The sequence below is a fragment of the Trichosurus vulpecula genome, chromosome 3 (assembly GCF_011100635.1).
Source record: "Trichosurus vulpecula isolate mTriVul1 chromosome 3, mTriVul1.pri, whole genome shotgun sequence".
In the NCBI taxonomy this organism is placed as follows: domain Eukaryota; kingdom Metazoa; phylum Chordata; class Mammalia; order Diprotodontia; family Phalangeridae; genus Trichosurus; species Trichosurus vulpecula.
The window spans coordinates 340,858,403-340,873,186 of record NC_050575.1 but is presented as its reverse complement, the minus strand read 5'-3'; the positions used below and the strand labels follow the sequence as shown (position 1 = coordinate 340,873,186).

General features: G+C 36.7%; 1 protein-coding gene across 8 annotated transcripts in view; it reads right to left on the bottom strand.

The window, feature by feature from the left end:
- Positions 1-14,784, bottom strand: part of NRXN1 (neurexin 1) — a 1,448,730-nt gene that overhangs the window by 837,062 nt on the left and 596,884 nt on the right. For all 8 annotated transcript variants that reach the window (XM_036751791.1, XM_036751793.1, XM_036751799.1 and 5 more), the window contains one exon: positions 11,187-11,625. In XM_036751791.1, coding sequence (XP_036607686.1) covers positions 11,187-11,625 — 439 coding nt within the window. The remainder of the gene's footprint in view (positions 1-11,186; positions 11,626-14,784) is intronic.

The following is a 14,784-nucleotide window of genomic DNA, read 5'->3' as shown; positions in this document are numbered from 1 at the left end:
TGGAAGCTCTTATAGTAATTCTGAAAAGAGTTGACAGGAACTATGTTAATGTGGTTGGGGAGAATAGGTTCAAAAGATAGTGAAGATGTTATGGCGACGGAAGCAATATTTCTTGGCAGCTGATTGATTGGTATTTGGGGAAGTGAAAACAAGTGAGGATGATTCAGAGTTTATTTAACTATGGGTAAAAAATAAATAGCCCTTGAAAGATATAGGGAATTTTGGAGAAAGGGAAAGGTCGAGAAGGGAAGATAATGTTCTTGTTTTGTTCATAATGAGCTTGATATAATGATAGGCTATCTTAGTGGAGATGTCTATCAAGTAGCTGAGATCAGGAAAGGGATAAAAAGATTTTGGAATAATTGACATAGAGATATTATTTAACCCCCAGGAGCTGATGAGATCACCAAATAGACCTGCTATGATTCTATAACAGTCATTTGGCATCTCAACATTTCTTTTGTTCATTTGGAATGGGAAGATAGTTGAATAGCATGATTCAAAGTTTAACTTGGTCAAGTTATATTCACAGAGCACTAGAACTGAAGTCATAACACAGGCTAAAATTCTGGCTTGCTTTATACTGCCTGTGTAGCTTTTGGCAAGCCACTTAATCCATCTGTGTCTAAATTTCCTCACTTGAAAAACGAGGGGGTGGGAAGATGGAGTATTTATTTAGCACTTCTATATGCCAGGTACTATGTTCCAAATTGATAATATGGAAGAATGAAATAATCTCTTCTCCCAAAGTCAGGCCTCTCTCATTCCAGTTACAAGAGAGTTGTCCTTCATATATAAAAATGGCACTACTCATAGGATTTGTAGTCGAAAGAAACCTGGCACAATCCTATCCAATCTCATCTTTTTACAGATGAGAAAATTGAAGTCAAGATAGGTGAAGTGAGGTCACAAAAAAATAAGGTGCAGAATCTGGATACAAATCCTTGTCCTCTGATTGGCATCTCATTGTTCTTTCTATTACAGCATTTTGTAATGAGTATTGACTCTTTTCAATAGCTTTTTTTTTTCTCTAATGGTGAACTTGAGTTAAAATCATCCCTGATCTTTCTCTGGGTGCTCTTTATGAAATGGTTAGTGCTACGGGTTCAGTATATGACCAAAAATTGAATGTCCTTTGCACCTCCCATGCCCTATAAGGATCAAATTCATGACCTAGTCTTACTATCAACATGATCCTAACAACTGACTGATCTACCCAGTTGAGGAACAGTCTCAATTCTATATATTGAATTTTACTGTATTTAATTCATTTCAATTCAATAAACATTTATTAAGTTGTTACAAAAGGTACAATGGATAGAGAGTTCTCCTAGAATCAAGAAAACCTGAGACCCATTGCCATCTATTCCATATATTCTGGTTATGTGACCTTGGGCAAATCACTCAATGCCTAAGGCAACTTTCTAAGACTAGAATGTCAGCATTGGTTGTGAGGAGGTCCCTACAATGATGGAATCACACAGCTTTCCTCCTTCATACCATTCCCTTCCTCCACCCAAAGTATAAAGCAATGTGCTAGATACTGGAAACTTTGAAAAAATAAAGAATTTGCCCTTAAGAACTTACATTCTGTGGAGGAAAGGGTGCTTATAACCTCTAAATAGAAAAATATATAAAATATAGTTTGACAAGAGGATCAGGAAAAGAAATTTGGGTGACATCAAGTACGTTTCTGAACTTTTGTAGGAATATAAAGTTGTGAAGGGAAGCAATGTAAAATAAATTTAGGAAAGCAGGCTGCAGCCAGATTTTAAAGGGCTTCATATGCTGAGCTGAGGAGTGTGTATGTTATCCTACAGGCAATATGGAATCACTGAAGATTCTTCAACACAGGCTGACATTGACCAGACCTGTATTGTATGGAGATTATTTTTGTAGCTCAATGGAGGACGGGTTTGAGAAGTAGGAATCCTGGAAGCTAAAACCAGATGAACAATTAGGAGGCTATATCAGTAGTCCAGCTGAGAAACCTGAGAGCCTGAACTAAAGTATCCCTAACTGATTAAATGATTTTTGTGCTCTTCCCTTATACTGTCCCACAACTTTCCCCTCCTTATGTGAAAGAATGACTAGTTATTGTCAGTGACATTAGATGATAAGATGTTTGAGATCGGGAAATGTTTCTCATTTATCTTTGCATCTCCAGAGCTCAGCACAGTACCTGGCAAACAATAAATGCTTAATACATACATGTTGACTAACTCATTCCTACCAGATATAATTTAGTTATACATTCTCATGGTTGCAAAGGAGCTCAGAGTTCATCTGGTCCACCTCTGACTGAAGCACAAATTCATTTTACAGAATCCCTGACAGGTGTTCATCTTTCCTCAACTTGTGAATCTCTTGTCACCAAGAATTCACTGCTGACCATATGGGAAATTTTCCATATATTGCGCTGATATATGCCATCCTATAACTTCAATTCATCTATTACCCAGGTTCATAAATTTAAAGGTGTAAGTGGTCTTATATCTCATGTAACTCAACTCTCTCATTTTACAGAAGATCATATAGGGAGAGAGCCATAAAAGAGAGAGAGAGAGAGAGAGAGAGAGAGAGAGAGAGAGAGAGAGAGAGAGAGAGAAAGCCTGGATTCCTATATGGGGCCTCTCACTCCAAATGCCACAATCTTTTTACCACACCGTGAAGCCACCATTCTAGTTATGCCCTCTTCATCAAACAGTATATCTTCCACCTCTTTTATCTTTCTCTTCAATTATTTCAAAACCATCTTCCTGTCAAAATCTTATCTTCCTCAAGGTAAAAATTCTCATCTCCTTTAATCCAATCTCATATGACATGGTCTCCAGTCCTTCTATGACCCCAGTCACCTTCCTCTGGACTCACTTTGGCTTAGCAATCTTTTCCTAACCTGCAATATCCCAAAATGAACACAATACTCTAATTTAGTCTGAGCATGGAGAGTATAGTGGGGCTATCATATCCTGTATTCTGGACAACATACTTCCATTAAAACAGTCCAAGATTACATTCAATTATTTTGGCTCTCACAACATTGAACTTGCAATCAACTAAACAAGGATAACAACAACAAATCTTAGGCTTTCAATGATTACAGAATTTGACTAATTTAATATGTATGAATATTCAGCTAGAGGGCACACAAATCTCATTAAATAGACACGTTCCCATCTCGTGACTCAGTTAGCAAGTCCTGAAATCATACCTACCTAAGCCCTCCTGGCATATCAATGCAATTTCCCCACATTATATTAATAAATCATACCACTATGAGCCTTCTATGAAAGGAACCAATGCAGAAACCACAGATGATGGATTACAGCATGAAATTGTGTTTCCTGGTTTCAGCTGATCTTTGAATTTGGTGCTTTAAAATCAGAAATAGCATTTAAGCAGAGTCAATGTTACCATGGCTATTCATCTTCTCATTCCTTCACTTTTAGAATGGTGTCTTATACCAAACAACCTTAGTGTGCAAATAGAGAACTCAATTAAAATACAGCATATAAAATATTAATGGTAATAGCTATTAAAATCAGACTTGATTCCTTATGTAAGACCAAAATGATATGACCATTTATTTCCCTATCTTGAAAAAGCAGTGGTTACTTTTCTGAGTAATCATGTCTGTTCTTATGTAGATGCGTGTGAATCTCTCTGTATACCTGTTTTGATTCACTACTCTATAGTCATGATCATGAAAATCAGCTTGTCCTCCCAAACTCTACTAAACATAATATCTTCACATCAACATAATAAAAATTCAGTGGAGTAATTTTAGGTACTTTTTAAAAATGTAACTAATGTTCCCATATAGTATGCTTCTTTCTCTTAAAAAACAAACTGGGGAAGCTAAGTGGTACAGTGAGTAGAACACCAGCCCTGGAGTCAGGAAGACCTGAGTTCAAATCCGAACTCAGACACTTGACCTTGGGCAAGTCACTTAACCCCAGTTGCCCTGTTTTCACCCTTCCAAAAAAAATAAAAAAAAAAACTTCTAGCTCACCTAGACTAGAAGGGTATAGCCTGTGATTGTTGATAAGGATGAAATACATGTTGGTAAGGCAAATCTATACTTCTAGGGAATTTGGACTCTGTTATGCATATACTCAAAGGCCCTATGACTTTCTCAGGTCAGTGCAGGCTGTTTTCTACAAGATACCTGAGATAATGAGTCCTACCCAGGAAACTACCCAGGTCACATAGTAATTAAATAGCCTACTCAGAGGCACCTAGTCAGTAAATGTCATAGGTGAAATTTGAACCCATATCTTCCTGACTCCAAGCCCTCTACTTTGCCTCTATTACAAATTTTCAGTAACATAATGAGAACCAGGAAATTCCAATATGTACTTGAGCTAACTCCCTTATTATTCTAACCATGCATCATCTTTTGCCTATACTTGGCAGATAAGTATCTTCACCTATTACAATGCAGCTCATTCATCCCTAGAGCAGTTACCAAAATCCAATTGACTGAGCTATATAGTCCACATAGTATCTGATATTACTTTAACATCTCATCTATCAATACCTGTTCTAATCTATTATGTAATGGTGATTCAAATGGCTAGAAATAGATATTTGTGGGTATAATTAGCTGTGGAAAACATGATTAAATATTTTTGTATAGATCTGGTCTAGAACTAGCTATGTAACCAATGTGTCCAGTCTACATAGCACAAACTGTATTTTTGGTATTACATGAAACCACAGAACATCAGGGTTGAGGGAAGGAAGGAAGTGATAAATGCAATCAATCTCTTAATTCATCCGTCTTGGCAAGTATACATAGATTAAATCAAGTGGAAGATTTAGGGAAGGACATATCATTGTACAGTATTGCTTTTCAAGCAAATTCCTTCCTCTCAGGTCCAACAGTCCTAAAGTAATTGGTATGATACTGTAAGAAGAAAACTAACAGATTCTTCTTGGAACTTCCATTTAATTATCTAGGCTTCTGTAGTGATGTCATTAGTACAAATAATGCGAAATGGCAGATAATTTACTTTAGGCAATAATTCTTTCTTATGGTGTTTTTTGAATTGCAGGAATAGACAGATTAACTACCAAGAGAAATTTAAATGGGAAATATCATGACTAGGAAGAATCTGGGGATCAAGGTGATGCATTCTGACAGCTTTTTTGTCCTTTCTTCCACAATTCTTTCAGATTACTTATTTCTCACTTGTGGTCAGATAATGATGCTTCAAGGAAGATAAATACAATCTCCTTTATGGATGAACAACAAATAATAGATGAATGACAGGGAAAGGAAATTCCCAGGGACACAATAATCTATCAAGGGATCCTATCATGGGAGCATCTTGGAGGGGAATTTAGTGATTTAACTAGATAATACATAAACGGATGGTAGAACACAGAGATGTTCCTGAGCTAGCTGCAGCTGGTATTAAAATTAGATTTAATATAAAAGCAGACCTTCTGTCAAAATGTCTGCCTGAATGGGAGGCAGACTGCCCAGCCCCACATATGTACTCCAGCCAAACCCTGAAGATGATACCAGACTAAATAATGATCAAGAAATCCAATGAAAAACTACAGCAACTGACATTGTTCACTCCATAACTGCACAAAAATTCAGCCAGAAGCTTACAGGCAATTGATAAAGGGATTCTTCCAGGAAAGCAAATGCCAGAGTGATTAGAGGTAGGTCAGGTATAGCCTGCTAGATTCTGTGTCTGCAAACAGCAAGGTGGTGGTCTCCCTTGAGAAAGATCCAGAGTGGTCAGAGAGCTGCAGGGAAAGGATCTTGAAAGCCTTGGAAAGGGGTAGCAGGTAATGCTACAACAACCAAAGTAGTGACTAGCAGTATGGTGTCACCCAATCTGATACAAGAGCCTTCAGACAACAGTGATCAGGTAAGAAAAGTCTAGGCTGGGGTGGGGAACTTGGGGGGACCAAACTTGGATTCAGTCAAAAGGTCACACCCGAGGACCTACAGGGCCACATGTGGCCTTGAGGCCTCAGTTTCCCCACCCTTGGTCTAGGCTCAAGGTTCCCAGTTCCCTAAAACTCTGTCCTGAAACTCGGAGGGGGCTCTGAACTTCTGGCACTATGAACCTCAAAGATTCGAGGAAAGTTAATTCTAGAAATTGGAGTTTAGTGCAAGAACCTAAAGAATCAAAGTTGAGAGCAAGTAGGGCTAGCCCCTCCACTAACTCACAGCAGGGAGAAGTGGCTGCCCCTGTTACAAAGTCCCACTTCAAGAGCTAGAGCTGGAGATATGAGAAAATAAAATAAAATACTGAGCACCACCATTTATGAACGGAGATAGCCAAAACAGGAATATGTGTAAATAAAACAACATATTGACTGCTACCATTTACAAATGAAGATACTCAAAACTCTATAGCAACAGCAAGCAAAAACCCAAAGGAGAAAAATAGATTTTCCACAAGGTCTAAATGAACATCTAGAAGAAATTGAGATGAAAAAAAAAATGAAATAAAAGTTTTAAAGGAAGAACTGGAAAGAGAATAACGAGCTTAAGAGAAAGTGGCAAACCTTTTCCAAGAAATAGACTTTCTTAAAATTACACTAGACCAATGAGAAATCAATGGGTCTGTGAGACAGAAAGAAATATTAGAAAAATTTAAAAAATAGAGTAAAATGTAGACAAATGAGAACCAAGGTCAAAGTAAAAAATGTAGAATCAACCAGTCATTTCGTAAAAGGAAGACCACATGAAAAAGTCCCAGGAATATAATATCCAAAATCCAGAATTCATATGTCAACAAATAATACTGAAAGCATCCACAAAATAGCCATTCAAGTACTACCAAATGACAGTCAAGAAACACACAAAACCTGGAAGTTTCTACTATTAGAAAAAAAGGGAATCTTTGAATGCAATGTTCCAAAAGGTTTGCAACTATTGAAGAAAAAGAATAATATTAATAGCAAACTCTGCAATTTAGTTTCAAGTCTGCCAGAGACAACATAAAATCCAAACCATTTCTAGCTTGGAGAGAGAGAAAAATCTCTAAATTGGTAGATTCCTCCATCTTCCATGTTTTCTAACATGAATCTCCCCTAACACAATTTGAGACATTTAAGGAAAAAGGAAAAGCTCATAATATGTTCAAAAAAGCAATAACCCAGAAATAACCCAGAATAGTGACCAGTATCTTCTTGCAAAACGATTCTTCAGGTGTTCCTTCCTGAATTTCAAAAGAGGATAGACATGGACCTTAGCTGGGTCATAACACCAGTCACTCCAAGTGAGGGGATAAAGTCATCTTATCCGACAAGAGTTAAATTTGGTTATCTCCCTTATATCATTTCAAAGGAAAGCCCTCACCTTTGTTCTTCCCACTTTCCTAAAGAGAAAAATCTTGAAAGAGTTTTAGGCTAGTGATATAGTATTTCTTAATATTTCTAAAGAAGCCACAAGGATTTAAAAATTATGCTTCCGTATAATCAAGAATAGCTTCTATAGCAAAAATTAGTCTAATGCTACTAGGAGTGGGGAGGGATACTCCTTTAATGGAATAGAGGACATTCTGGTGAAAAAATACAAACTAATTAGGAACTTTGAAATATAAACCCAAAAGTTTAGAAAAACCTAGACAAGTAAATTTATATGAGCAATTGGATAGAACTGTATTATCTGTCGTAATTGGGGTATATAAAAAGATCATGCAAACATAGAAGAAGAGGTGAGGAAAGAGGGCATCAGATGAACCTCATTCTTAACTGAAACAGGGAAAGCAGTATTGCATACATGCACACAGTTTGGTATGGAAATATATAAAAATCAATAGGGAAACAGAGGCATGTGAGACTTAATGGGGAGAATAATATGGGAAGGGCATAGTCATAAGCAAAACAAAGTTTGATATCCATAAGAAGGAATTAAAAGGAGAAAGAAATTAAATTAAAAAATTGAATGTAAGAGGGTTTCTTAGATTACCTCTTAGAGAGTGGGAGAATGGTTGAAAAAATTGTGGCATATGAATGTAATGGAACACTTTAGCACTATAAGAAATAACAAAAAAGGTGATTTCTTAGAATCCTGGATAGTATGAACTGATGCAGAGTGAAATGAGGATCTTTTACACAAGTATAGTAACACAATAAAGACAAAATAACTTTGAAAGATTTAGCCCTAATTAATACAATGACCAAGCATGTATCTGGTTGAGCAAAGATGACATACGTTGATTTACCTACAAAGAGAGAGGTCATAGATACAAGATCCAGAGACACATATTTTTTTATATGTACACTGTATGGATCTGTTTTACTTAAATATGCTCATTACAATCCCCCCATTTTGTCTCAGTTTTTAATCAGAAGGGGGCGAAGTTAGATAAGGTAGGCTTGGCAGCAGAGATTCCAAAAAGAAAAAAAGGGGTCTCAGTAATGTTTAAAAAATGCCTTGAAGAGAGAGGAAGTTCAGAAGAAAGCACAAACAAGTAGGACAGTGTTGAAAGTAATGTGTAGAATGTGTTGTTTAGTTGTTTCATTCGTGTCTGATTCTTTGTGACCCCATTTGGGGTTTTCTTGGCAAAGATAATGGAGTGATTTTGCATTTCCTTCTCCAGCTCATTTTACAGATGAGGAAACTGAGGCAAATAGTGTTAAGTAACTTGCCCAGGGTTAGAAAGAGTCTGAGGACAGATTTGAACTCTGGAACATGAATCTATCTGACTCAAGGCCTGGCATTCTATTCCCCTATACTGCCCAGTTGCCTGTACATTATTTACTTAATTTAAAAAAAGCAAGAAGTAGGTTCGATTTCATTTCTTATTGTATATTATGTTGTGTGCATGTAAATGCTCCTTCTTGAAGTTTATGTCCAGAATTTTTTAAAAAAGGCATCTTGGTATAGAGATAGTGCTATGTTTAGAATCAGGAAGGCCTGAGTTAAAATGTTACCCCTCATACTCACTAGGTACCTGGCCTGGGAAAGTTCATATGTGCTAAGATCCTATTTAGCTACCATCTCTGAAATTCCCCTCTGTGATGTATCTAAGAGAGTGGATAAAGAAGAAAATATTATTTCAATTGGGCCAACCCTTAGAGGAAGGTGATTTAATTCATGTGGTAATGGGAGGGTTGGGGCATGAAAGAAATGAAAGCAAAGATTATAAAAAATAGCCAGCCCTCAAGCCAAGAGAAAATCTGAGAAATTTAATGGAGGGTGGATTGTTGTTAACTTGTATGTTACTAAATAATATGCCCTCAAAGTGAATGTAAATCAAGGAGGTAATTTTGTTTTGAGAGGTTTTGTGAAAAGAACTACTAGGGTAAATCACTTGTGTCCACAAGAATACCCTTGATATAAAAGAAATTATGGTTTTGTTGTGAGTAGTTGAGGTTATTATTCACTATATATTTTAAGAAGCAAAAGCTAATCACCTTTTGATTCTACTTATTATAAAATCTAGGCAAGTATTTTTCACATTAATGCTGAAAGATTTACCATGCCACTAATCTGAAGACAATATTTGAACTAAGGGCCATTGATTAACATTTCTGAAGTTGGGTATTTTAGAATAAATGCTTCTACTGCTCAGGTATATAGATTGAACAGTGACCTAACTGCCACAATTCACTTTTTGGCCCGTTGGATACCATTGAGATTTTTACTTTGTTGAGGCCATTTCTCTGGGTATGGCTCAGAGCGTTTATAGTGGAATAGCCAAGATGGGCTCTGAGAAAAAAAAAAGTTTTGGCTTCAGTCTTACTACTTGCTTGTCTTTGCAGTCTTTGCAATTTTTCTTCTCACCCTCCTGAAACCTGATTTCCTATTCTTTTGTTCATCAGTGATCTGTAACACTTTTCAGGAAGAAAGTGGATTATAACTTTAGGAGCTCTAAAATCCAAAGTCATTAACACCTTATTATGAATGAGTTCAATGAGTTGCTCCTCCTAGGAACATTTAGTTTTAAAAATGAACCACAGGAAAAGGAACCAAAAACACCCCTAAATTTCTGTGAAATTTCAGAAACCTTGAACGTTGTATGGGAGGGATATTTTGGGGGGTTCCCGAGTCATCTCCAACGTGTCAGTCATGTCTGCACAATGGAAATGAAGTGAACTAGTATACAGTTGGTATACCAAGTTAGGTATCTTCTAGATATGTCTCACTCTGATACTCTCCCTCCTCACCTCTGTCTCTGGAAGTCCACTGTTTGTTCTCTTTGAAACTCAACTCAAGTGCTACTTTATCCAAGAGGTATTCCCTACTTCATCCGTTTATTAGTTTCTTTATCATTATTCATTAGAATACACGTATCGTATTCACCTAAGGAGAATGTAAAGTCCTTGACAGCAGGACTTGTTTCACTTTTATATTTCTATCCCCAGAGACTAGCACAGTGCCTGGTATATGTTAGGTACTTAATAGATTCTGGATCGATTGAGTACCTATTAAAAACAGGAGAAAAGACTATTGTGGAAAACCTAGTTCACTAAAAAAAATAGACATAGTCTTTCTAGACTCTAGGACAATATAACTCATTGCCTGAGTCCATAAAGCACAAAATGGGGATCTGGCAATTGTCTGGTTAACTGAATTCTTCTTGATAATGGTACTAAATCTTAAAACACTTTTTTGGTGGGGGAGGAAAGCCATTTTCTCATTTAATTGGTTTAGCAAGTCCACAATTATCAAATTAAATGAAACCAGCACGGGACCACACATCAGTGAGTACTTTGACACCTTTTTAGGGCCTTGTAAATCATGTGGCACAGTTGCCACTCAATCAGCCTATGCCTAAAGCCAACCTCGGTCAAAATATTTGCTGTATCACAGAGGTGACAATCTCTGGGCAATTTTATTTTTATCTTCTTTGTAAGATGCTATTTCAGCTACTTCAAAAAGAAATAATGTAAGTAATAATCAGCAATTAAGGGATGCTAGGTTTTGCAAAAAAGTTTAAGATAAATGTTCTTCTAAGATTTAGTCCTTGATTATGCAAAAGGAATGTTCAGTAAAAAAAGAGAGCTTTAGAAAATGTGCACTTCGGGTTTAGTATCCAAACAGGATGATGAAGAAATTCCTGATCCTTTCAATCATGTTGTAGCCTGAATATTAATGGGATTTTTTTATCCTAAAGTTATAAATAGAAGGAATCCTCAGTATATCCTCATTTTATTTCCTAGCAAAGGGGAAGCACAACAAAGAGTATGGAAAATTAGAAAATTACCTGACCGTCCATCTCTCTGAAAGTCCACATGATACCATTCTCCATCATTCACCTTCTTTTGCAAAGCTTTTATTTTGATAGTACCCGATCCCATATCCAACAATAGGTACAGATGGCCATCCAGCATTTCAATAGCAAAGAAGTCAACCTTTACCATTTGGGGGTTTTTGGCATCCTTTTGGTGTCTTGGCTTGCCATGGCTAAAGAGGATAAGCCCATTAGGTTCTGTGGTACGGAAGTCAAATGATATGGAGCCTGTTTTCTTGGCATTCCACTTGGGGAGAGAAATGAAAGACTCTGGTGTCTCAAAGGTGATTGGGTCCAATGTCGCAACATTCTCACATTTAAATGCCACTACTCCATGTATCTTCATCTTAGGATCTCCCTGTTTGGCAAGCCGAGATAATTCCAGCCTGACATCATTATTTTTGTATACAACCTGAAAGCAAAGGACAGTCATGAGAAAGAGTCACCAGTCATTTAACCTTTGAAATTCACTAGGCCAGTGAAATCTGTATTTGTACAATTAACCCTTTTGAGAGCTAGTCAGCTTACAGGGACAGGAATGCCTAAAGGAATGAATTAGTTAGAAAGTTAGAAACTTTCTGAATGTATATGATACAGCTATCTTCTTTGCTAATAAAATTAGTGCATTAACCTATTCAATACTAAATGTATTCAATTAACTTAATTCCAATAGCATGAACACACACGTATAAGCCCCTGGAGTTAACTCAAACAACTTGAACAAATCTGTTTATAATTTGTGCTATTTTGCTTAAATTGGCATCGCACCCTTTATTGTTTAAAAGCCTTCTTTGTAAATTCCATTTTGCTGATGTAATTCATTGTTTCCTGTTCCTTTAAGCACCCCCTCCCCAAGATTTTTCCTCACTTAAAAGGTGTTCAACTTATGCATTTTTGGTTCCTAATATATTAAGGTCAGGAACTAAAAAAAATTGTTTCCCCTAAAAAACAGGTGCTTCACTGAGTACAGTGAGGATGTTAGATTTATAACAGAATCACATTGGAAAAGCAATATTGAAGTAGCAAATAGCTTGGATTTTCTGAGAAACACTGTAACATGATATCAATGATGCAAAACACTAGGTGGAATTTTTTTTTGCATTAATATCTGCTTGAATAATGTTAGACAAATCAACGACGGTTCCCTGTAAATCCAATCAACCTGTGTCGCAGGTGTTTCACATCACATTCAATTTACACAAATATCAGGCAAAATCTGCTCCATACTACCCATTTTTAAGGTGCTAAATCTCAGCTTACCATGGGCAAGCATGGCACATTTCAGGGTGATGGCAACCTGCGTTTTCACTGCTTTTTGTACTCTGAATAAAACAATCCTGTTCTCGGGCTATTATAACTAAGTCTAAAGATGATTAGGCAAAATAGAGAACAACCTTGTTCCTCAGATTTCTTAAAAATAGTGGTAAGGGACTTCCGAGGTAATAATTTGCTTCCACTCCATAATTTTGCAGATGAGGAAATTTTCAGCCAGAGAAGGGAGGGGGGTGATTTGACAATGTCTTACAGAGGGTAAATGGAAGAAGTGGAATTTTGACACAGGCTCCTGACTATAAGTCAAGTACTTTTTCAACTTCTAGTAAAGACTTGGTAGACTTCAGTTCGCAACTAGTATTTCTGATTGTCTCACCATGAAGGAATTTCCTTCCTAGCCTCACCATCAAGGATAATTATAGAAAATGTGAATTATTTCATTCAATAAAAGCAAATAACTCCCTGAATCATAGCATGAGGGATTTTATTTAGGCTGAAGGAAGGTTATTTTTCAAGAGGAAGTCTTAGATATGAGAAAATTCTACTTAGGGTATTTCTCAAAGACCTCTCTAAGAAATGAAAAAGTTATAGAGAACTCACTTTGGTGCTACGTTATTTAGTAGCACTAATGTGGTGCTAGACCAGATTTCTCTGGGATATTTCAGGCTACTGCCAAGAAGACCCTCTGATGCCTCATTGTGGCAAATTTGGACCGAGTTTTCTTACTATCACTCTAACCCATTCTTCACATAACTGCCAAAATTATTTTCCAGAAATGCAAGTCAAACCATCTCATAGCCCTTCACAGTAAATTTCAGTGGCTTCCCATTACCTCTAGGATAAAATGCAAACTCCTCTGTTTGATATTAAAGCTTTTCACAACCTTGTAGTTGCTCCGTGTACTCTATAGTCCCACCATATTGGACTACATGCTGTTCATTTTACCTGAAAGTCCATTTCTCTCATCTCTGTGCTTTGGTACTGTCTGTTCCACGTATCTAATACACTCTTCCTCCTAACCTCCATTTCTTAAAATCCTTGGCCTCCTAAAGGAGGCACTCTACTCAAATGGTACCTTCTGTAGGAGGCCTTTTATGGGCTGCTAGTGCCTTTTCCTCTAAGGTTACCTCTCATCTAATATATATATATATATATATATATATATATATATATATATATATATATACACACACACACACACATATATTTCTTAAATATATCTTTTATGTACACAGGGTCTCATCTGTTAGAACCTAAGCTCCTTGAAGGCAGGAAATCTTTTTTGCCTTTTCTTTGGCTCCTTGGCGCTTAGTAAAATGTCTCAGCTATAGTAAGCTCATAATAAATACTTATTTATTAATAGATTAATTTGCAATGGCTAAACCAGAATATTGCTAACTTGAAATTCCTACCAAAATGGAAATTTTTTGAGTATGGGACATTTGATAAATTGTATTCTTGTAGTCCCAGGACCAGCCCAGCTAATTTGAGAGGGCTTATTAACAGATTTGGCTACAAGATGATACTTTTCATTTTTTTTTGCCCTGATCAACTCTCAAAGAGCATATACTCAGAGAAGGACAGGGATCTATATTGTAAAAAGTGAACTTGCACAGATGAAATGAGATTGGTGAAGTATTTTTAGCCTAAATAATATACATTACACTGATTTTCATGATCTTTTCATAGAAACCATTATATGGAGTTGTCTTTAGGGCTTTATAGTAAATGTTTCTGATTTAGAAATGATTCATATATACATAAATGCTGACTTTATTTTGCCCTGCCCTAAAACTCCTTAGCCCAATACAAGAGATTTGCAATAAAATATAGTAGAAAAAACCTGTTAGAACCTGCTAAGACCAACTGAAATCAGCTGCATCAAGAAAATAGGAATTTTATTGAGAGAATGGAGAGAGGAAAGGTAGATACCACTGGACACATTGGGAGGCGAACCAGGCTGGCTTAGAGTGTGTAATGAAAATATAGTGGGCACCTAAGGCATGAAGACAAGGTCATGGGAGTTTACAAAGGGTATTGAAAGGAAAGGGAGGAGATGCCCGAGAAAAAACTGCCTATTTCTAGATTTTGCCAAAGTCCAGCACTTTACTAGAGAAAGAAGAAAACCACCACACAGATCTCAGTTTCCAGGAACTAGAATTTAGACCTTTTCTATGATATTGTTTCACTATGTTCTGTGTGAAGTAGACTTTTGTGGTCTAGTCTAGAACTGATTCTCCTCTTAGAACTTCCTTTTCCCAAGAGATATGCATTTCAATTTCCAAGCTACCAAGCTGAC